The sequence below is a fragment of the Oncorhynchus gorbuscha genome, linkage group LG25, assembly GCF_021184085.1.
Source record: "Oncorhynchus gorbuscha isolate QuinsamMale2020 ecotype Even-year linkage group LG25, OgorEven_v1.0, whole genome shotgun sequence".
Lineage (NCBI taxonomy): Eukaryota > Metazoa > Chordata > Actinopteri > Salmoniformes > Salmonidae > Oncorhynchus > Oncorhynchus gorbuscha.
In genome coordinates, this window is record NC_060197.1 from 30,248,790 (window position 1) to 30,272,647 (window position 23,858).

The following is a 23,858-nucleotide window of genomic DNA, read 5'->3' on the forward strand; positions in this document are numbered from 1 at the left end:
ATTCTGCCCAGGGGAGCTGTTCTGCCCAAGACGCAGGGTTTCTGAAAGAAAGGCTGCGTAGTATGCGACCAATCGTCTGATTGGCCCTCTCTGCTTGACCGTTAGACTGGGGATGAAACCCGGAAGAGAGACTGACGGACGCACCAATCAAACGACAGAACTCCCTCCAAAACTGTGACGTGAATTGCGGGCCTCTGTCTGAAACGGCGTCTAACGGGAGGCCATGAATTCTGAATACATTCTCAATAATGATTTGTGCCGTCTCCTTAGCGGAAGGAAGTTTAGCGAGGGGAATGAAATGTGCCGCCTTAGAGAACCTATCGACAACCGTCAGAATCACAGTCTTCCCCGCAGACAAAGGCAGACCGGTAATGAAGTCTAAGGCAATGTGAGACCATGGTCGAGAAGGAATGGGGAGCGGTCTGAGACGACCGGCAGGAGGAGAGTTACCCGACTTAGTCTGCGCGCAGTCCGAACAAGCAGCCACGAAACGGCGCGTGTCACGCTCCTGAGTCGGCCACCAAAAGCGCTGGCGAATAGACGCAAGAGTGCCTCGAACACCGGGATGACCAGCTAACTTGGCAGAGTGAGCCCACTGAAGAACAGCCAGACGAGTGGAAACAGGAATGAAAAGGAGGTTACTAGGACAAGCGCGCGGCGACGCAGTGTGCGTGAGTGCTTGCTTAACCTGTCTTTCAATTCCCCAGACTGTTAACCCGACAACACGCCCATAAGGAAGAATCCCCTCGGGATCAGTAGAAGCCACAGAAGAACTAAACAGACGGGATAAGGCATCAGGCTTGGTGTTCTTGCTACCCGGACGGTAAGAAATCACAAACTCGAAACGAGCGAAAAACAACGCCCAACGAGCTTGACGGGCATTAAGTCGTTTGGCAGAACGGATGTACTCAAGGTTCTTATGGTCTGTCCAAACGACAAAAGGAACGGTCGCCCCCTCCAACCACTGTCGCCATTCGCCTAGGGCTAAGCGGATGGCGAGCAGTTCACGGTTACCCACATCATAGTTGCGCTCAGATGGCGACAGGCGATGAGAAAAATAAGCGCAAGGATGAACCTTATCGTCAGACTGGAAGCGCTGGGATAGGATGGCTCCCACGCCTACCTCTGAAGCGTCAACCTCGACAATGAATTGTCTAGTGACGTCAGGAGTAACGAGGATAGGAGCGGACGTAAAACGTTCTTTTAGAAGATCAAAAGCTCCCTGGGCGGAACCGGACCACTTAAAACACGTCTTGACAGAAGTAAGAGCTGTGAGAGGGGCAGCAACTTGACCGAAATTACGAATGAAACGCCGATAGAAATTAGCGAAACCTAAAAAGCGCTGCAACTCGACACGTGACCTTGGAACGGGCCAATCACTGACAGCTTGGACCTTAGCGGAATCCATCTGAATGCCTTCAGCGGAAATAACGGAACCGAGAAAAGTAACGGAGGAGACATGAAAAGAGCACTTCTCAGCCTTTACGTAGAGACAATTCTCTAAAAGGCGCTGTAGAACACGTCGAACGTGCTGAACATGAATCTCGAGTGACGGAGAAAAAATCAGGATATCGTCAAGATAGACAAAAACAAAAATGTTCAGCATGTCTCTCAGAACATCATTAACTAATGCCTGAAAAACAGCTGGCGCATTGGCGAGACCGAACGGCAGAACCCGGTACTCAAAATGCCCTAACGGAGTGTTAAACGCCGTTTTCCACTCGTCCCCCTCTCTGATGCGCACGAGATGGTAAGCGTTACGAAGGTCCAACTTAGTAAAGCACCTGGCTCCCTGCAGAATCTCGAAGGCTGATGACATAAGGGGAAGCGGATAACGATTCTTAACCGTTATGTCATTCAGCCCTCGATAATCCACGCAGGGGCGCAGAGTACCGTCCTTCTTTTTAACAAAAAGAACCCCGCCCCGGCCGGAGAAGAAGAAGGCACTATGGTACCGGCGTCAAGAGACACAGACAAATAATCCTCGAGAGCCTTACGTTCGGGAGCCGACAGAGAGTATAGTCTACCTCGAGGAGGAGTGGTCCCCGGAAGGAGATCAATACTACAATCATACGACCGGTGAGGAGGAAGGGAGTTGGCTCGGGACCGACTGAAGACCGTGCGCAGATCATGATATTCCTCCGGCACTCCTGTCAAATCGCCAGGTTCCTCCTGAGAAGTAGGGACAGAAGAAATGGGAGGGATGGCAGACATTAAACACTTCACATGACAAGAAACGTTCCAGGATAGGATAGAATTACTAGACCAATTAATAGAAGGATTATGACATACAAGCCAGGGATGACCCAAAACAACAGGTGTAAACGGTGAACGGAAAATCAAAAAGAAATAGTCTCACTGTGGTTACCAGATACTGTGAGAGTTAAAGGTAGTGTCTCAAATTTGATACTGGGAAGATGACTACCATCTAAGGCAAACATGGGCGTAGGCCTGTCTAACGGTCTGAAAGGAATGTTATGTTTCCGAGCCCATGCTTCGTCCATGAAACAACCCTCAGCCCCAGAGTCAATCAAAGCACTGCATGTAGCACCCGAACCGGTCCAGCGTAGATGGACCGACATAGTAGTACAAGATCTAGATGAAGGGACCTGAGTAGTAGCGCTCACCAGTAGCCCTCCGCTTACTGATGGGCTCTGGCCTCTTACTGGACATGAATTAACAAAATGTCCAGCAACTCCGCAATAGAGGCACAGGCGGTTGGTGATCCTCCGTTCCCTCTCCTTATTCGAGATGCGAATCCCTCCCAGCTGCATGGGCTCAGTCTCAAAGCCAGAGGAGGGAGATGGTTGCGATGCGGAGCAGGGAAACACCGTTGATGCGAGCTCTCTTCCACGAGCCCGGTGACGAAGATCTACCCGTCGTTCTATGCGGATGGCGAGAGCAATCAAAGAGTCCACATCTGAAGGAACCTCCCGGGAGAGAATCTCATCCTTAACCACTGCGTGGAGTCCCTCCAGAAAACGAGCGAGCAGCGCCGGCTCGTTCCACTCACTAGAGGCAGCAAGAGTGCGAAACTCAATGGAATAATCCGTTATGGACCGTTCACCTTGGCATAAGGAAGCCAGGGCCCTAGAAGCCTCCCCACCAAAAACTGAACGGTCAAAAACCCGAATCATCTCCTCTTTAAAGTTCTGGAATTTGTTAGAGCAATCAGCCCTTGCCTCCCAGATAGCTGTGCCCCATTCTCGAGCCCGGCCAGTAAGGAGTGAAATGACGTAAGCAACCCGAGCTCTCTCTCTAGAGTATGTGTGGGGTTGGAGAGAGAACACAATCTCACACTGCGTGAGAAAGGAGCGGCACTCAGTGGGCTGCCCGGAGTAGCAAGGTGGGTTATTAACCCTGGGTTCTGGAGGCTCGGCAGGCCAGGGAGTAACAGGTGGCACGAGACGTAGACTCTGGAACTGTCCAGAGAGGTCGGAAACCTGAGCGGCCAGGTTCTCCACGGCATGGCGAGCAGCAGACAATTCCTGCTCGTGTCTGCCGAGCATGGCTCCTTGGATCTCGACGGCAGTGTAACGAGCGTCTGAAGTCGCTGGGTCCATTCCTTGGTCGGTTCCTTCTGTCATGCAGGTGAAAGAGGACCCAAAAGCGACTTAACAGAAACAGAGTTTATTAAAGTCCAAAACGGAATAACAGAATTCCTCTAGACATGTAGAGGGGAAACAACTGGAGAAGCGGCCACAGACTGCAGGTCGCCGGGTAGGCGCAGGCCGTAGTCGACTGAGACACCTGCTCACACGCAGCATCTGATGAAGGCACAAAACACGACAGGACAGGGTGATACACAATCACGGCAAAAACACGACAGGACAGGGCGAAACGCAATCACGGCATGGTGAATACAATACAAGGAACCGACGGGACAGGAACGGATCATAAAGGAATAAATAGGGACTCTAATCAGGGGAAAGGATCGGGAACAGGTGTGGGAAGACTAAATGATGATTAGGGGAATAGGAACAGCTGGGAGCAGGAACGGAACGACAGAGAGAAGAGAGAGCGAGAGAGTGAGAGAGGGAGGGGGAGAGAGAGGGATAGAACCAAACAAGACCAGCAGAGGGAAACGAATAGCATGGGGAGCACAGGGACAAGACATGACAATAAATGACAAACATGACATATATATATATATATACACACATATACATACACACATACGTACACACATACATACACATACACACACATATCGTACATACAGTGGGGCAAAAAGGTATTTAGTCAGCCACCAATTGTGCAAGTTCTCCCACTTAAAAAGATGAGAGAGGCCTGTAATTTTTAGCATATGTACACTTCAACTACGACAGACAATATGATAAAAAAAATCCAGAAAATCACATTTACTACACATCCCGAGTGTAGTCCAAAATCAGTTTGACTTAGGCTGCTTTAAGTTGACTCCAGGAGGTGCTGTCTGGGGATTGTTTATGTACTTATTCACAGAATTCCAGCTCCCTCTCGAGATCTAGCCTGTGTGCTTTCATTGCTTTTTTCTTAGAGGAAGCATATTCAACTATATGTGTGGCTTTAGCAGCGTCCACATTGTGGCCGGAGAAACAGGAGAATCTTTGTTGTCTTGTGTGTAGTTGTCTATCCATGTAGTTACCAATGTATGGAACGCTTCGTTTGATAACAAGGAGGTGTTGAATTTCCAGCTCTTTGACCTCGGGATGTTTGTGCAGAGGTCAAAGCGGAGGTGGACAAAGGCGTGATCTGAAAGTGCTATGGGTCCGATTGTACACGTGGCTGAATTTATGAAACTCTTTGGGATACAAATGTAATCTATACGGGAGTAGGTGTTATGGACATTAGAGTAGTATGTATAGTCCATAGATGAGCTATTAGTCTTTCTCCAGATATCTATCAGTCCCATCTCTTTAGTAAGAGAGTTTAACATCTTTGCAGATCTCGGATTTGTGGAGGGGACTTGAGATGATATGTCTAGGGTTGGGTTAAGGGTACAATCAGCCACCACGCCAAAGGAAACACAATACTCATTGAACAGGGTTATCATTTTTGACATGAAAGCAGGAGTATCTGTGTTAGGGGCATATAAATTTAAGATAGTAATTAGTTGACCATGAAGTGACACAGTTATCAAAATAAATCTCCCCTCCAGATCAGATATGTTTTTGTCAATTATGAATGGAACATTCTTATAGATAAGTATGGCTGTACCTCTACTGTTTGATTTGAAAGATGAGAAATACACCTCTCCCACCCAAGCTCTGCGGAGTTTGGCAAGTTTGGCAAGTTCGGCATCACAGAGGTGTGTCTCTTGTAATTTTTTAGATCACATAGTATCCTTTTCCGTTTTATTGCATTCCCTACACCATGGCAGTTCCATGTCAATAGATTTAAGGTGCTAGTCATCGTCATCGAACAGTAATCACACTTTAGTGCAAGTCATCTCTGGGTAAAAGTGGAAAGTAGTTACAGCTGCGTTCACATAAAAGGAAAATAAATGGTGTACATAAAACATTTTTTTTATTTTTTTATTTTACCTTTATTTTACTAGGCAAGTCAGTTAAGAACAAATTCTCATTTTCAATGACGGCCTAGGAACAGTGGGTTAACTGCCTGTTCATGGGCAGAACGACAGATTTGTACCTTGTCAGCTCGGGGGTTTGAACTGGTAACCTTCTAGTTACTAGTCCAACACTCTAACCACTAGGCTACCCTGCCGCCCCAGGGTTGCCTAGTGTGTGTGTGTGTGTGTGTGCGTGCGTGTGCGCTCTCCCATCCTGAGTGAGAGCCCCAACTACCTTCCTCTGCCGCGTAGCCTAGTGGTTAGTAATCTCTGAACACCCCAGCCGAGTTCCCAAACACCCCCCCCCCCGCTCTGTCTCAATTCTGTGTTCCGAGACAACAACAAAAACAAACGGGAACAGTTAGCAACACCCCCCCCAAAGAAATGCCTAATCCTCTCCTCTCCTCTCCACCCCGCATTGAGTAAATAACAACGTAGCCCCCGTCCAGACCACATTAAAAGAGGGAGAAAATAAAATCAATAGCCCAGCCTACATATACCTCCCCCAAGGGACATAATAATAGCAAGAAAAAAAGGGGAAATCAAAGTAGGCTGAAACGTTAGTAGGCCTAGGTTAGGCTATAGAGCATATCCCTCTCAGCTAAAGGAACATAAATATAGATTGGGCAGCTATAATGACATTTAGCGGGGCGGGTGGGTCTTTGGATATCGGCTATATGTTGTCTTACCTCCTTTAGTAATAGCATTAATCACATTTAGTCATTGGTCTGTTTCTCATTGACCAGGATTGTCTTTCAAAAAAACCGTTTTGCCTCTTCGGGAGTTTTGAAGTGTCGCAGGGCTTCTTGGTGAAGAATCCTGAGCTCGTTTAGGTATTTGAATCTAAATCAAATCAAATCTAATTTTATTTGTCACATACACATGGTTAGCAGATGTTAATGCGAGTGTAGCGAAATGCTTGTGCTTCTAGTTCCGACAATGCAGTAATAACCAACAAGTAATCTAACTAACAATTCCAAAACTACTGTCTTATACACACAAGTGTAAGGGCATAAAGAATATGTAGATAAAGATATATGAATGAGTGATGGTACAGAGCGGCATAGGCAAGATACAGTAGATGGTATCGAGTACAGTATATACATATGAGATGAGTATGTAAACAAAGTGGCATAGTTAAAGTGGCTAGTGATACATGTATTACATAAAGATGCAGTAGATGATATAGAGTACAGTATATACGTATACATATGAGATGAATAATGTAGGGTATGTAAACATTATATTAGGTAGCATTGTTTAAAGTGGCTAGTGATATATTTTACATCATTTCCCATCAATTCCCATTATTAAAGTGGCTGGAGTTGAGTCAGTGTCGGTGTCAGTGTGTTGGCAGCAGCCACTCAATGTTAGTGGTGGCTGTTTAACAGTCTGATGGCCTTGAGATAGAAGCTGTTTTTCAGTCTCTCGGTCCCAGCTTTGATGCACCTGTACTGACCTCGCTTTCTGGATGATAGCGGGGTGAACAGGCAGTGGCTCGGGTGGTTGTTGTCCTTGATGATCTTTATGGCCTTCCTGTAACATCGGGTGGTGTAGGTGTCCTGGAGGGCAGGTAGTTTGCCCCCGGTGATGTGTTGTGCAGACCTCACTACCCTCTGGAGAGCCTTACGGTTGTGGGCGGAGCAGTTGCCGTACCAGGCGGTGATACAGCCTGCCAGGATGCTCTCGATTGTGCATCTGTAGAAGTTCATGAGTGCTTTTGGTGACAAGCCGAATTTCTTCAGCCTCCTGAAGTTGAAGAGGTGCTGCTGCGCCTTCTTCACGATACTCTCTGTGTGGGTGGACCAATTCAGTTTGTCTGTGATGTGTATGCCGAGGAACTTAAAACTTGCTACCATCTCCACTACTGTTCCATCGATGTGGATAGGGGGGTGTTCCCTCTCCTGAAGTCCACAATCATCTCCTTAGTTTTGTTGACGTTGAGTGTGAGGTTATTTTCCTGACACCACATTCCGAGGGCCCTCACCTCCTCCCTGTAGGCCGTCTCGTCGTTGTTGGTAATTAAGCTTACCACTGTTGTGTATTGTCCGCAAACTAGATGATTGAGTTGGAGGTGTGTGTGGCCACGCAGTCGTGGGTGAACAGGGAGTACAGGAGAGGGCTCAGAACGCACCCTTGTGGGGCCCCAGTGTTGAGGATCAGCGGGGTGGAGATGTTGTTGCCTACCCTCACCACCTGGGGGCAGCCCATCATCCAGTACCCAGTTGCACAGGGCGGGGTCAAGACCCAGGGTCTCGAGCTTGATGACGAGCTTGGAGGGTACTATGGTGTTAAATGCCGAGCTGTAGTCGATGAACAGCATTCTCACATAGGTATTCCTCTTGTCCAGGTGGGTTAGGGCAGTGTGCAGTGTGGTTGAGATTGCATCGTCTGTGGACCTATTTGGGCGGTAAGCAAATTGGAGTGGGTCTAGGGTGTCAGGTAGGGTGGAGGTGATATGGTCCTTGACTAGTCTCTCAAAGCACTTTATGATGACGGAAGTGAGTGCTACGGGGCGGTAGTCGTTTAGCTCAGTTACCTTAGCTGTCTTGGGAACAGGAACAATGGTGGCCCTCTTGAAGCATGTGGGAACAGCAGACTGGGATAGGGATTGATTGAATATGTCCGTAAACACACCAGCCAGCTGGTCTGCGCATGCTCTGAGGGCGCGGCTGGGGATGCCATCTGGGCCTGCAGCCTTGCGAGGGTTAACACATTTAAACGTTTTACTCACCTCGGCTGCAGTGAAGGAGGGGCCGCATGTTTTGGTTGCAGGCCGTGTCAGTGGCACTGTATTGTCCTCAAAGCGGGCAAAAAAGTTATTTAGTCTGCCTGAGAGCAAGACATCCTGGTCCGTGATGGGGCTGGTTTACTTTTTGTAATCCGTGATTGACTGTAGATCCTGCCACATAGCAGTGATCCAAGGTTTTGCCAGCCCTGGTTGCGCAATCGATATGCTGATACAATTTAGGGAGTCTTGTTTTCAGATTAGCCTTGTTAAGATCACCAGCTACAATGAATGCAGCCTCAGGATGTATGGATTCCAGTTTGCAAAGAGTCAAATAAAGTTCGTTCAGAGCCATCGATGTGTCTGCTTGGGGGGGAATATATACGGCTGTGATTATAATCGAAGAGAATTCCCTTGGTAGATAATGCGGTCGACATGTGATTGTGAGGAATTCTAAATCAGGTGAACAGAAGGACTTGAGTTCCTGTATGCTTTTGTGACCACACCACGTCTCGTTAGCCATAAGGCATACGCCCCCGCCCCTCTTCTTACCAGAAAGATGTTTGTTTCTGTCGGCGCGATGCGTGGAGAAACCAGCTGGCTGCACCGACTCCGATAGCGTCTCTCCAGTGAGCCATGTTTCCGTGAAGCAAAGAACATTACAGTCTCTGATGTCCCTCTGGAATGCTACCCTTGCTCGGATTTCACCAACCTTGTTGTCAAGAGACTGGACATTGGCGAGAAGTATACTGGGGAGTGGTGCACGATGTGCCCGTCTCCGGAGTCTGACCAGAAGCCCGCTACGTTTCCCTCTTTTACGAAGTCGTTTTTTTGGGTCGCTGGCTGGGATCCATTCCGTTGTCCTGGGTGAAAGGCAGAACACAGGATCCCCTTCGTGAAAGTCATATTCTTGGTCGTACTGATGGTGAGTTGACGCTGCTCTTATATTCAGTAGTTCTTCTCGACTGTATGTAATGAAACCTAAGATGACCTGGGGTACTAATGTAAGAAATAACTAAAAACTGCATAGTTTCCTAGGAACGTGAAGCGAGGCGGCCATCTCTGTCGGCACCGGAAGTCATGCCTCGGTCAATCCCCTAAAGATGCCTCGGTCAATGGAGTATTTCTTCACCTCGTCAAACTCTCGGCGCTTTCGGCGTATTCCAGCTGACAGGTCCTGGTGTAATGTGAGTTTGGAGTTTCCCACTGTGATGGTGTTGGTTTTTGCCGCCTGTAGAACTCGTTCCTTGTCGGTGAATCTCAGGAAACGTATGGTGATTGGGCGCGGTTGTGTCTGGCTGCTGGTGGGGGCCTCAGTGCTCGGTGAGCTCTCTCTCGTTCTATGGGCCTGTCGGTGGACAGGTGGAGCCACTCGGGAAGTTTGTCTTGCAGGTAGCGGATCAGTGGCATGTTTCCCTCTTCTTTTTCGCCCAGATTTAATAGAACACAATTATTCCTTCGCCCCCTGTTTTCCAGGTACTCTGTTTTCTCTTCCAGATGCTCTATTTTCTTTTTAGCATATGCTATTGTTTCCATCGCATCTGTCAATAAGTTTTCCATGGATAGGATTCGTCCCTCTGCCTCGTCCAGGTGCCCGCGTTTATGGTTATCTTGATGTTGATAGCAGGCAAAGCGTTTTCCAGGATTGTCACCTTGCCCCCTATCGCACTGAGCTGAGAGCTAATGGCATCTAATTTAATGTTGAGTTCTGTACGTTGGGATCTCAACTCAGAAAGGATGTCTTCGACAGAGTGCAAGGTTGGCATTCATTGGGCCTCGGGGGGGGAACAGGTCCTCTTGCTCCTGGCTAATGGCGCTATCTTTTTCATAAAGGTGTGATCCTAACTGACCTAAGAAAGGACATTTTTACTGGGATTAAATGTCAGGAATTGTAAAAAAAACAGAGTATAAATGTACTTGACTAAGGTGTATGTAAAATTCTGTACACTTCAACTGTACATGTATATCTATGCGGTATGTGGAGTCAGAGAGATTCTCACGGTCTGCGAGAACCAGGTTTGAACAGAGATGTACAGAACGTAAAAATGTATGGTTTATTATGTTAATAATACATAGTAATAGAGCGAAAATGGGATTCTCTATCATATGCTTTCTTACAATAAAAAGCTGTAAAAAGTGAAGCTATTTAAGGCGTCACAGGATCTTTATATACATCTAGCATACAGACCATATTAAAACAACAGTTTATTTGTTACATTGAAAATTCCATAGTATTTTTTGTTACTAAAAGCAGTTTTATTATGCTACAAATAGTAAAACTTATTTTTGTAGTCTGTGACAGTGGTGATATTTCACTGCTGCTGAAGGTATCTGACATCAGAGTACACTGCATCCTCTCTGCTGGTCTTCTCTCTCGCTGTTCTAGAGGAGGACTTCTTCTTGGGGGTGAAACCGACAGCTGCATAGTTCAACACGTCACTGTCTTGATTCTGAGGGGGGTGGAGCCATGAGAAACTACATTACAATGACAGCATGAAGTACTATATAGTGTTTCTATTCTCCTCTACAACACTCTACAAAAGACATGACTGTTCAGACTGTACACCCACTACAATGACCTGACAGTCAGTGGAACAGAGACAGAAGTTCCAAAATCAACAACGATCACAAAGATCATAAGGCTTCATCTAGTACAGTGACGTATTACTTCCAAAAAAGCTTAATAACATAAAATGCACAAATAAGCTGACTTCTAGCTGTAAGGAAAGATCAATGGCAGTTTCTTGTAAAAACTAAAAACATACTATATTTATAAATGTTGACACATTTACCTGATTGCCCTGGGACGTTGGGACATCAGTCCTCCCTTCATAGAGATTGAAATAGAGGAATGCCAGCTATTATTTTTTTATGACAATCCCATCTCTTTTTAACCTCATGCAGTTAATTAACAGTGCTTATATGATGGACATTGAACTGATATTTACAGAATGTACATTGCATAGAGATGCATGAAACATTAGATACATCAGCTATAGCATTAGATACATTGTATACATTAGATATAAAGTAATACCTCTGCTCTCTCTGTTCTTGCACAACGTCCAGACAAGTAGAAGGGTCACTATCCCCAGAACGATGTTGGAAACGACCAAGGCCAGAACAGTAGGACTCATATCAAATGGAGAGTTATGTTCTGGCACTGTGGAAACGGTATCAGTGAATTCCTATTGTATTTATGAACACTTAGGAAGATCATCAAACAGTTAAATATGGAATCAAAAGCTGATGGTGAAATTGTATAGCTTGTTGAGACAATATAATGAGGTCATTTGGAGGTAGGCTGTTTGCATGAAGATACAGTATTGTTGGGGATATTTACAGATTAAATGGGATTTACCTTGAATGTCCAGCTTGGTCCCGTTTCCAAACAGAATCTCCCCACATGAGGCCACAGCACAGTAGTAAGTCCCAGCATCAGAGAGGCTGAGGTTCGTCTTGGGGAGGTTGTAGACACAGCTCTGTGTAGGAGACCCAGCCTCAGGGCTCTTCTCACACTGATCAGTCCTGTCTCCATGGGTGTAAATGATTCCTGGATGGGATTCTCCTGAGCCATGTCTGAACCAATAGACACTGTGTCCTCCTGCACAGGTCTCAGTGTGTACTGTACAGTTCAGAGCCACAGAGTCTCCTAGCTGGACTGACTCAGACACAGGCTGCTGGAGCACAGTCATGTGTCTTGACCCTGAACCTGACAAGAGGATTTATAAGTCAGTAAATCTGTTCCCAATGTTGTGTCCCAAGTTAACATTGTTGAAATCATACACAGTCATTTCTGATTATGGAAATACAGCATAATTAAGCCATTGTATCCAAAACGTAATGTGGAAAAAAACAAAAGATTGTAGTTGCAGAACATAAGATACTATTTCCTTTGTTTGTAGAATGTTTATAAGTCAGTACAACTGTCCCCAATGTTGTGTCCCAAGTTAACATTGTTGAAATCATACACACATCATACATATCTGATCATGCAAATACAGCATAATTAAGCCATTGTATCCAAAACGTAATGTGGAAAAATCCCTTAACATTATAAGTTCAGAAAATTAGTTACTATTTCCTTTGATTGTAAATTCAGATGTTGTACCTTTCACAGTGAGAATGACTCCTGCTCCAAACTCCACCTGGTTGGCATACGAGTTCCCACAGTAATATGTGGCTGAATCAGAGAGTTGCATGTCTGAGATCTTTAGGTGATTCATTCCTTCACCGCTTTGCACTGAGAAGCGAGTGTTACCCTTAAATTCATGGTAAAATGTTGCATTCTTGTTATACTTGTAAAAGACTGATAAGAGTTGAGGATTGTCACCCATTGTTTGCTTGTACCACATAAGGTACAGTGCCAGGTTGCCTTTATAGAAGCAGTGCAAAGTCACAGTCTCCCCAACATTGGCCATAATAAGATGCATTTCCAAGGATTGTGCAGCAGCTAGAATACACACAGAGACATGATCCATTACTTACACAAGTCCTTAATATACCCAAAAAATACCTATATGAATTGCATCAATTAAGTACCTGAGTCTACATCCCTTAAGCAGAGAAATATCAAAGTTGGACTTACCCATCTCTACAAGAAGTGCCAGTATCAGACACAGTGCCATCATCTTTGACGATGTCCTCTTCACAACCTGTGTGTTGAGTGGAAAAAGTCCGCCTACTGTATGTAGACAACACTTCAACTATGGGGTTATTGGTGATTGGTCGAACTGGACGCGTCATTTTTGTTAACACCTTATTCAGCCAACCATGGTCTTCGTAACTGAAAATCACTCATATAATCCAGTCAAAGTGAACCAATGCTTACTGTGTAGGATATTGTGTAGAGGGTGGGTGAAGCATATACACTTTGTGGTGTCTAGATGATAATTATATATTTTTTTTCAACTTTGTATAGTTTGCTATTTAGGCACCAGCTGAATCAAAGATGTCCAATACTGAGGCAGTGTTTAAAGAGAATATATGAATATCCTTAATTTAATTGGGTGAAAAGTATAATGTTATCTGGTAAGTATGCAGTACATTTTCAAGCATACATTACACATACATATACCTGTATCCTCTTGTTATTAAACTCAGTTGTGTGCCTTTGATCGATTTAGCCCCACCCCATGTAACAGTTACACGCAGTACTCCTGATGACCTATAGGGATAGAACATATCCTGACATGAAGGGTGAACAGGGGTGGAACATTACTGTGAGGCTATGTGGAGGAAATACATACAGAATGAAAGTCAGTCTCATCTCTGTCATTCAGGTACTAACTCATGTGTAGGCTACTAGTTGAGTGTTTAGTAGGGGTGTACCTCATGGATAGGCCTCTTCACTGTAGCCTTATATATATTAACAAAAACAATTAACTCAGTCAACAAATGATTTTAGTTTGAATGAATTTAACCTATGTCCTTGTAAGTGACAAGATACAGGCTACATGACATACAGTATATAAGTGGACTATGTTGCTAATTATCATGGTTGTGAACAACAATGAAAGAATGAGAGAAAACAGAGTGACACCACATAGACATCCTGCTGAAAACCACATAGAGGCACAGGGTGTGTAAAAGGCCAGCAGGCCTGTCCAAAGCGTAGAGATGGCCTTGTTTTGTGTTCACAGCAAACCACAGAGGGCAGGTACATGTGAGCATCTCGCTGTGTGGGTGTATGCATGGGTGGGTTTAGCATTTATCAGTAGGTTGGGTCTGCAGAAGCCCTCTGCACACATTCATACAGACATACTGTATGTACAGACCAGAGGAGAAGGGACAAGTCTATTTTAGTCAGTATCAGTTGTTTAAATTGATATTTATAAATGCTATAAGAAGCAGCATATACAGGGAATTTCAGAAGAGCAATTTAACCAACTGACATCCAACTTTTTAAATGAGGTCACAGGCCATTAATTAAAGAAAATGCAATATGAAACAACTCAGCAATCTCAACAAATACACATTTTCAATACATAGTGATGATATTTCCCCGACTTTTACTGCAAAAGTCCATCGACATTGTCTTAGATTGATGTATTTCCTGGTGGTGTAGATGATGATGAAGATGGTCAGACAGCAGAGGAGAACTCCAGTTCTTATGATGGAGAGAAGGACCAGGATTCTCATCTGTGGATCATCAGAGTGACCACACTCAACATCCAGCTTGATCCCATTCCCAAACAGAGCTCCCCACGAGGCCACAGCACAGAACTATGTCCCAGCATCAGAGAGGCTTACCCATCTCTACAAGAAATGCCAGTATCAGACACAGTGCCATCATCTTTGAAGATGTCCTCTTCACAACCAGTGTGTTGAATGGAAAAAGTCCACCCATGTAGACAACACTTCTACTATGGGGTTATTGGTGATTGGTCGAACTGGACGCATCATTTTTATTAACACCTTATTCAGGTGTGTCGAGGGTGCATGTAGAGGGTGCGTGTAGAGGGTGCGTGTAGAGGGTGCATGTAGAGGGTGCATGTAGAGGGTGCATGAAGCAAACACACTTTGTGGTGTCTTGAGGATGTTTTTTTGTTTTTATACATTGTATAGTTTGCTATTTACGCATCAACTGAATCAAAGATGTCCAATACTGAGGCAGTGTTTAAAGAGAATATATGAATATCCTTCATTTAATTGGGTGAAAAGTGTTATCTGATAAGTATGCAGTACATTTTCAAGCATACATTACACATACATATACCTGTATCCTCTTGTTATTAAACTCAGTTGTGTGCCTAAGATCGATTTAGCCCCACCCCATGTAACAGTTACACGCAGTACTCCTGATGACCTATAGGGATAGAACATGTCCTGACATGAAGGGTGAACAGGGGTGGAGCATTACTGTGAGGCTATGTGGAGGAAACACCTACAGAATGAAAGTCAGTCTCATCTCTGTCATTCAGGTATTAACTCATGTGTAGGCTACTAGTTGAGAGTTTAGTAGGTGTGTAGGCTACTAGTTGAGAGTTTAGTAGGTGTGTAGGCTACTAGTTGAGAGTTTAGTAGGTGTGTAGGCTACTAGTTGAGAGTTTAGTAGGGGTGTAGGCTACTAGTTGAGAGTTTAGTAGGTGTGTAGGCTTCTTCGCTGTAGCCTAGTATACATTTATACAATTTCTACTTTAACCTCTGTAAACAAATGATTGTAGTTTGAATGAATTAAACCTATGATCTTGTAAGGGACAAGATACAGGCTACATGACATACAGTATATAAGTGGACTGTGTTGCTAATTGTCATGGTTGTGAACAACATTGAAAGAATGAGAGAAAACAGAGTGACACCACATAGACATCCTGCGGAAAACCACGCAGAGACACAGAGTGTGTAAAAGGCCAGCAGGCCTGTCCAAAGCTTAGAGACGGTCTTGTTTTGTGCTCACAGCAGACCGCAGTGTATTATAGATGTATTCTCATAACTCAGGACCCATAGTTGAAGAAACCCTGCACAGTTTAGGGTTTGAAAAATGATTTGTATTCTTTACATACTTTGCACATATAAATGAGCAGAGAGAGAGAGAGAGAGAGAGAGAGAGAGAGAGAGAGAGAGAGAGAGAGAGAGAGAGAGGGGGGGAGAGAGAGCGTGAGGGAGAAAGAGAGAGCACATAAGGGACATTTCACCCCCCAGTGTCAGTCTATGAGAGACACAGTGATGCTCACCTCAGCAGGTCTCACTTTACACTGAGCTGCTCCTTCCTGTCACTCACACCACAGGAAGTGATGGGTACCTTCACTGGCCCCTCCTCTACCTCAGACCCCAATCATATTCTCCTTATAAGGTGCTTCTCGGAATAGGGGGCTGTGATCAGTGCAAAGCCAAGACAGGAAATACTAAGGGGGGAATAACATCATGATAAAGGCATTTTTGGTTTAACTCTTTATTTGTCTTTAGAAGTGATCAGTATAATACAATTGTCTACTGTTGGGTTCTTTGCCCCTCATGGTCACCCAATATAAAAATGACCAAATCACTGACACACACACACACACAACAGAGATCTAAGTTAAGAGAGGCCAAAAGAGCCAACTATTCCTCTGCAGCCATTAAACAGTTGTTACTTCACTGGGTCTCAACCCCGCCCTGTGCAATTGGGTCCTGGACTTCCTGACGGGCCGCTCCCAGGTGGTGAAGGTAGGAAACAACATTTCCACTTTGCTGATCCTTAAAACTGGTCCCCACAAATGTATGTGCTCAGCCCCCTCCTGTACTCCATGTTCATCCAAGACTGCGTGGCCATGCAGTAGTGTGCTTAATTACCAACAAGGAGGTGGGGGCACTCGGAGTGTGGTGTCAGGAAAACAACCTCTCACTCAACATCAACAAAACAAAGGAGATTATCGTGGACTTCAGGAAACAGCAGAGGGAGCACCCCCCTATCCACATTGACGGGACAGCAGTGGAGAAGGTGGAAAGTTCCTCTGCATACACATCACGGACAAACTGAAATGGTCCCCCCACACAGACAGTGTGGTGAAGAATGTGCAACAGCGCCTCTTCAACCTCAGGAAGCTGAATAAATTTGGCTTGTCACCTAAAACCCTCACAAACTTTTACAGATGCACAACTGAGAACATCCTGTCGGGCTGTATCACCGCCTGGTACGGCAACTGCACCCCAACAACCACAGGGCTGTCCAAAGGGTGGTGCAGTCTGCACATCGCATCACCGGGAGCAAACTACCCGCCCTCCAGGACACCTACAGCACCCGATGTCACAGGAAGGCCCAAAAGATCATCAAGGACAACAACCACTTGTACCACTGCCTGTTTACCCCATTACCATCCAGAGGCCGAGGTCAGTCCAGGTGCATCAAAGCTGGGCCTGAGAGACTGAAAAACAGCTTCTATCAGACTGTTAAACAGCCATCACTAACACAGAGAGGCTGCTGCCTACATACAGACTTGAAATCATTGACCTCTTTAATAAATGGATCACTAGTCACTTGCATTACTCATCTCATTGTATTTAATACAATCAATTGCATTTTCTCTATGCCACTCGGTCATCGCTCATCCGTATATTTATATGTATATATTCTTATTCCATCCCTTTACTTAGATTTGTGTGTATTAGGTACAGTAGTTGTTGTGAAATTGTTAGATTACTTGTTAGATATTGCTGCACTGTCAAAGCTAGAAGCACAAGCATTTCGCTACACTTGCAATAACATCAGCTGACCATGTGTATGTGGCCAATGAAATGTGATTTGATTTGATGTGATTTGATTTCTAACTCCTCCTCTCTAGCCACACCCTGTACCACTGAGCTGTGTGGCCTAACTACTTTGCAGAAGGCTACAGTAGGGCTAAGGTACAACTAACAAAGTAACACTACAAAGATTGATTGATTTACATTTCAATAGATTTAACTTAACTACACAGATACAATACAGCAAGATTTAAACTTGTATTCTAAGATATGGCAAATCAATGTATTCAAAGATATGGACAACCAAACTTCCATCCTCCCCCACGTTGCCATCTTGTAGCAGCATACACTACATGGGGGTCCAGCTCCTTCTCTCTTCTCCTCTCCATCATCCTCTTCTTGGATGTGAAATTCAGGGCGGCATAATTCAATGCATCTGGATCGTGGTTTTGTAGATTTGCAAACACCATGACATAACCAACATATGTTATTTCCACGATTTCTGAACTGCTAATATTTCAGTATTTAATCATGCAGTATTTACCTGATCATTGTGTGATTGCCTTTGAGAATCAGGTCCTAAATATGATATAAAAGAGAGACGAGAGAACGGTCTAATGGATCATTCCATTCTAGTGAGCACACTGACTCGGATCATCAGTGTACAGTTTGTCATGGGAAAAACATCCACATTTGAAGTGTAGTTCACAGGTCCAATATTATCATGAAATGGAATCTGTATTGTGTCTGTTTGAGTCTCGTCTGATCTTGAGGACCAGAATGAGGATGACTATCAGTAGAACAGCAGTCACAACACCCAGGATCACAACCAGGGGAAGGAGGTACATGGTTCCATCATCATCCTCTCCTACTAGACTGATAGTTCCATTACTGTGTCCTATTAGATGACATTTTATTAAATCACTTGGTGATCCTTTAATGACAGACTAAAAAAATGTTGCGTTATTGTTTCTTAATTATATATATATTTTAAATCTACATGAGAAAGAAAGATAAACTCACTCTCTTTAGATGACTCTGGTATTTCCTCACCTCCATTGTGCCCTATAACATTGAGATGAGTAAAAAATAAAGAAGTATTTTTCCTCAAAAATATAATATTTAAAAAAAGATGTCCACCAACGGTTTGCCTTTGTTTCATGATAACTCCTGACAAGGCTCTATAAACATGTTCAAATGTAACAAAAGACAGATAAAAAGCTGAACACTTAACCTGAATGCTTTAGAACTGTTGCATTGACAAAGAGCACGTGACTATGTGGATACAATCCACAGAAACACAGGCCAAAAATTCAGTGATTTTGAGAAAGAAAATGGTCTTGTTGCTGAACATTTCAAAATGGCTCCTTTGAAAACCATTGTGGAGATCAGGTGTTGAATTAAAGCCGTACATAGACGAGATACACACAGGTTCTGATCCGTTGACTTGCTTGAACCATGCTGTGTGTCCCACAGCCGTTGTAAGATTGGAGCACTGCAAGGTGATGGTATCCCCAGTACGAACCTCCATAGTCTGACACTGAGAAACCAACACAGAGACCAAACCTGAAACACAAAGAACAAAGTTCAACATTAATGATTATAATCATTGATATCACATTTACATGTTAGAAATGAGGAAGAAGTGATGCACTGAACATTCTGGTTATACTTGATGGATGCAGTCAATCTTACTCTGTCTCCATTATAGATTTAACAGTAGCTTGCTTACTCAATTCATAGAGCAGTAGAGCTGGTAGGAAGGTTCTCACCATTCTGAGTGTAAATCTATTCTGCTCTGTCTGGTTGTGAGTCAGAGAACACCTCGTTATTCATGCTGAGATCACAGTGAGATCAAAAGGGATTTCATTGGTAGGGGGCGTGGTAGTTAGTATTGGACCATGATGTCTATTTGCGGAAAGCAAAATTGACAGAGATGTTTTTTGTGGATTGTAAAAACAGAAATGTATCATATTTTTGTTGAATCAAAATGGAAATAGGTGTTTGGGTTCGGTTGGGTTCATATAGGTCAGTGTTTCAGAAAAAAACTGAAATAAAATGTACTAAATCGCTCTTGGCTCATAGAACTGGGGTTACGTCAGTAACCTCCTGTAGCCACGAGTTGCTGTTGTAATAAACAGAGCGGTTTCTGTTATCTTCTTACAAATGTGTGACAAACTATTATGACCCTATCCCTGAAAGGTAATACTCTTCTGTTTCCCTTTACAATGCCCACAAGCACCAATGACTCATTAGAACAGAGTGGACAAGACCAGGCACTAAATAAGATTGGGGGGAAAAAACATCCTCAACGCCGACATTCTTTTCTTTATTGCCTGCTGATCTTCTGAACTTCCCAGTACATTTCTGACGCATTTCAGTCACTTCAAACCAGACTTCCTTCAGATTGAAATACTGTCAAAAATACTGTCAACAATTAAAAAATAAACATTGGCAGTTGATTGCATCACTTTTTTACATGGCGGGTCTCGTAAGATGTTGGATATCAAAATGAGGTCGTAGGCCAAAAAGGTTTGGGAACAGCTGACATAGGTGTTTCAGTTTGGTGGGGTTCCTAGATGACCGCAAGGCTTCACCCTGCAGATGGATTATACATGTTCAAATGAACTATTCACCAGCCTTAACCCTTAACCCCAGGCCTAGCCTAACTCTAACCTTTAACCTCAGCCCTAACCCTAGTCCTAGCTGTAACCCTAGCCTAATCCTAACCCTAAAATGACTGAAGCTACAGCTACAAAGGTAGACAGGTCTCTTCAGGTGTTTTTGCGAGAAGGTAGCTGTAGTCCAGTATGATGACTGGAGAATGGCTGAGTGGGTGTGTGGAAAGGAAAGTGGTGGGCATATGGAAAGGAGTTGATGTGTTGAAAGTTATCTGCTATAGATTAGACTGTTTTGATTGAGCTATGTTTATTTTTTCTTCGGTTGCTTACCACGTAACTACAATATATTGAGCTACTGTGAGAGTTTGGAAGTCTGTTTTGAAACCAGAACATGACTCTGAGTCATATTTCACAAATAGTTTTACACATATCCATTTTCATCATCATTGATGATGTTTCTTTTCCCCCAGTCTGAGTTAGTGCCTGGTCTTGTCCAGTCTGTTCTGACATCTGGGAATTGTAGAGGGAAACAGAAGATGCATATGTGTTCCTGAGAGTTTTATCCTTCAGTGATGGGGGTCATAATATTTTGTAGTTTAACTTCTTGCGTCGAGCCATCCTGGATCCGGTATCGTGACTACAGCCTCAAGCTCATTACCATAACGCAACGTTAACTATTCATGAAAATTGCAAATTAAATGAAATTAATCTGTTTGCTCTCAAGCTTAGCCTTTTGTTAACAACACTGTCATCTCAGATTTTCAGAATATGCTTCTCAACCATTGCAAAACAAGCATTTGTGTAACAGTATTGATGGCTAACGTAGCATTTAGCGTTGCATTTAGCGTTAGCATTCAGCATGCAACATTTTCCACAAAAACCATAAAAGCATTCAAATAAAATAATTTACCTTTGAAGAACTTCAGATGTTTTCAATGAGGAGACTCTCAGATAGCAAATGTTCAGTTTTTCCTGAAAGATTATTTGTTTAGGACAAATCGCTCCGTTTTCTGCGTCACGTTTAGCTACGAAAAAAAACCTGTATCCAGGATTGTGTAAATCTATCCGCAAGCTCATTAGCATAACACAACGTTAACTATTCATGAAAATCGCAAATGAAATGAAATTAATCTATTTGCTCTCAAGCTTAGCCTTTTGTTAACAACACTGTCATCTCAGATTTTCAAAATATGCTTCTCAACCATTGCAAAACAAGCATTTGTGTAACAGTATTGATGGCCAACGTACCATTTAGCATTAGCATTCAGCATGCAACATTTTCCACAAAAACCATAAAAGCATTCAAATAAAATAATTTACCTTTGAAGAACTTCAGATGTTTTCAATTTGGAGACTCTGTTAGATAGCAAATGTTCCGTTTTTACAAAAAATATTATTTGTGTCGACTAATCGCTTCGTTTTGTTCATCGCGTTTGGGTAAGGAAAAAATAAAAATAATAAGTCATTAAAACACTAACTTTTTTCCAAATTAACTCCATAATATCGACAGAAACATGGCAAACGATGCTTAGAATCACTCCTCAAGGTGTTTTTCACATATCTATCGACGATAAAATCCATCGTGGCAGTTTACTTTCAATTCTGAAGAAATGGAACGCGCATGGACCTACAGATTACGCGCACAGGACACCGGGCGGGACACCAGGTAAATGTAGTCTCTTATGGTCAATATTCCAGTGATATGCCTACAAACACGTCACAATGCTGCAGACACCTCGGGGAATATACAGAAAGCGCAGGCTCATTCCTGGCGCATTCACAGCCATATAAGGAGACATTGGAACACAGCACCTTCAGAATCTGGGGCATTTCCTGTATGAAACTTAATCTTGGTTTTGCCTGTTGCATTAGTTCTGGGGCACGCACAGATAATATCTTTGCAGTTTTGAAGACGTCAGAGTTGTGTCTTTCCAAGGCTGTCAATTCCATGCATAGTCGAGCATCTTTTCGTGACAAAATATTGCGCTTAAAACGGGCACGTCTTTTTATCCAATAATGACACAGCGCCCCCATAGGTTCAACAGGTTAAAGCATTCCAACGATAGAGTAACATTTGTAGGAAGAAAACTGAAACCACTCTATTTATTACATCCGCATCTAGGGTTTTGAGTTTGTAAAAGATCCGCCCCTGTTTACATTTTACCCTAAAATGACACCCAAATCTAACTGCCTGCAGAGTCAAGGTAGAAAACATTATCAGTTATCTTCCAGTAAATAGCTACTAAAACACAGGAGAAATGGACTAGGCAGTCTAGATATGCACATACAGTACAGTACTTAGTGAGATGCAGAATCACACAGAAATCAGAACCATGGACAGCCACATCATATTTCCTCCAATACCCTACTCAACAAATTGGATGCAGTCTATCACAGTGCAATCCGTTTTGTCACCAAAGCTGTCATGTTTTGTCATTGATTATCATGTCTTGTCCCTGTGCTTCCCCTTCTATTCGTTTCCCTCTGCTGGTCTTATTAGGTTCTTTCCCTCTTTCTATCCCTCTCTCTCCCCCTCCCTCTCTCACTCTCTCGCTCTCTCTTCTCTCTATCGTTCCGTTCCTGCTTCCAGCTGTTCCTATTCCCCTAATCAATCATTTAGTCTTCCCACACCTGTTCCCGATCCTTTTCCCTGATTAGAGTCCCTATTTCTCTCCTTGTTTTCCGTTCCTGCCCTGTCGGATCCTTGTCTATTGTTCACCGTGCTGTGTCTATGTATCGCCCTGTCGTGTCGTGTTTCCCTCAGATGCTGCGTGGTGAGCAGGTGTCTGAGTCTGCTACGTTCAAGTGCCTTCCCGAGGCAACCTGCAGTTCTTGATCAAGTCTCCAGTCTGTTCTCGTCATTACGAGTAGAATTATGCCTTTTGATTGTAAAGTTACTTTACTGGATTAAAGACTCTGTTTTCGCCAAGTCGCTTTTGGGTCCTCATTCACCTGCATAACAGAAGGATCCGACCAAGAATGGACCCAGCGACTATGGATTCTCTCTACTCTACTCTCGAGTTCCAGGGAGCGATGCTCGGCAGACACGAGCAGGAATTGTCTGCTGCTCGACATGCCGTTGAGACCCTGGCCGCTCAGGTCAACGACCTCTCAGGACAGTATCAGAGTCTTCGTCTCGTGCCACCAGCTACTTCCGGGTCTTCCGAGCCTCCGGAACCTAGGGTTTATAACCCACCATGTTATTCTGGGCAGCCCACTGAGTGCCGCTCCTTTCTCACCCAGTGTGATATAGTTTTCTCTCTCCAACCCAACACATACTCAAGAGAGAGAGCTCGGATTGCCTACGTCATATCACTCCTTACTGGTCGGGCTCGGCAGTGGGGCACAGCTATCTGGGAGGCAAGCGCTGAGTGTACTAACAATTATCTGAACTTTAAAGAGGAGATGATAAGAGTTTTTGATCGTTCAGTTTTTGGGAAAGAAGCTTCCTGGTCCCTGTCTTCCCTATGTCAAGGTAATCGATCCATAACGGATTACTCTATAGAGTTTCGCACTCTTGCTGCCTCCAGTAACTGGAACGAGCAGGCGTTGCTCGCTCGTTTTCTGGAGGGACTCCACGCTAAGGTTAAGGATGAGATTCTCTCTCGGGAGGTTCCATCCAGCGTGGATTCTTTGATTGAACTCGCTATTCGCATTGAACGACGGGTAGATCTTCGTCACCGAGCTCATAGAAGAGAGCTCGCGTTAACTGTGTCTCCCCTCTCTCCGACACTACCATCTTTCCCCACTGACTCTGGTGTTGAGCCCATGCAGCTGGGGGTATTCGCATTTC

General features: G+C 44.1%; 1 protein-coding gene across 2 annotated transcripts; it reads right to left on the reverse strand.

Moving 5' to 3' along the window:
- Positions 1–10,366: 10,366 nt before the first annotated feature.
- LOC124013722 lies at positions 10,367–12,926 on the reverse strand. 2 transcript variants are annotated; one of them, XM_046328173.1, is made up of 7 exons: positions 12,868–12,926; positions 12,613–12,732; positions 12,391–12,522; positions 11,641–11,991; positions 11,317–11,442; positions 11,072–11,106; positions 10,367–10,729 (listed from the first exon to the last, which is right to left on the reverse strand). In XM_046328173.1, exons 1-7 carry the CDS (start codon positions 12,908–12,910, stop codon positions 10,592–10,594), a joined length of 945 nt encoding a protein of 314 aa, XP_046184129.1. In that variant the 5' UTR covers positions 12,911–12,926; the 3' UTR covers positions 10,367–10,591. The 2 variants fall into 2 exon arrangements, with proteins under 2 accessions (XP_046184129.1, XP_046184128.1); XM_046328172.1 differs by having other exon boundaries at positions 12,391–12,732.
- Between the last annotated feature and the right edge of the window lie 10,932 nt (positions 12,927–23,858).

Bases quoted from the DNA above. Each gene is read 5' to 3' on its own strand.
- LOC124013722 (XM_046328172.1), bottom strand. From the start codon at position 12,910: ATGATGGCACTGTGTCTGATACTGGCACTTCTTGTAGAGATGG. The intron at 11,992-12,390 runs GTACAACATCTG...TCCTCTTGTCAG, and splicing joins AGTCATTCTCACTGTGAAAG to GTTCAGGGTCAAGACACATG. The intron at 11,107-11,316 runs GTATTACTTTAT...ATCTCTATGAAG, and splicing joins CAAGAACAGAGAGAGCAGAG to GGAGGACTGATGTCCCAACG.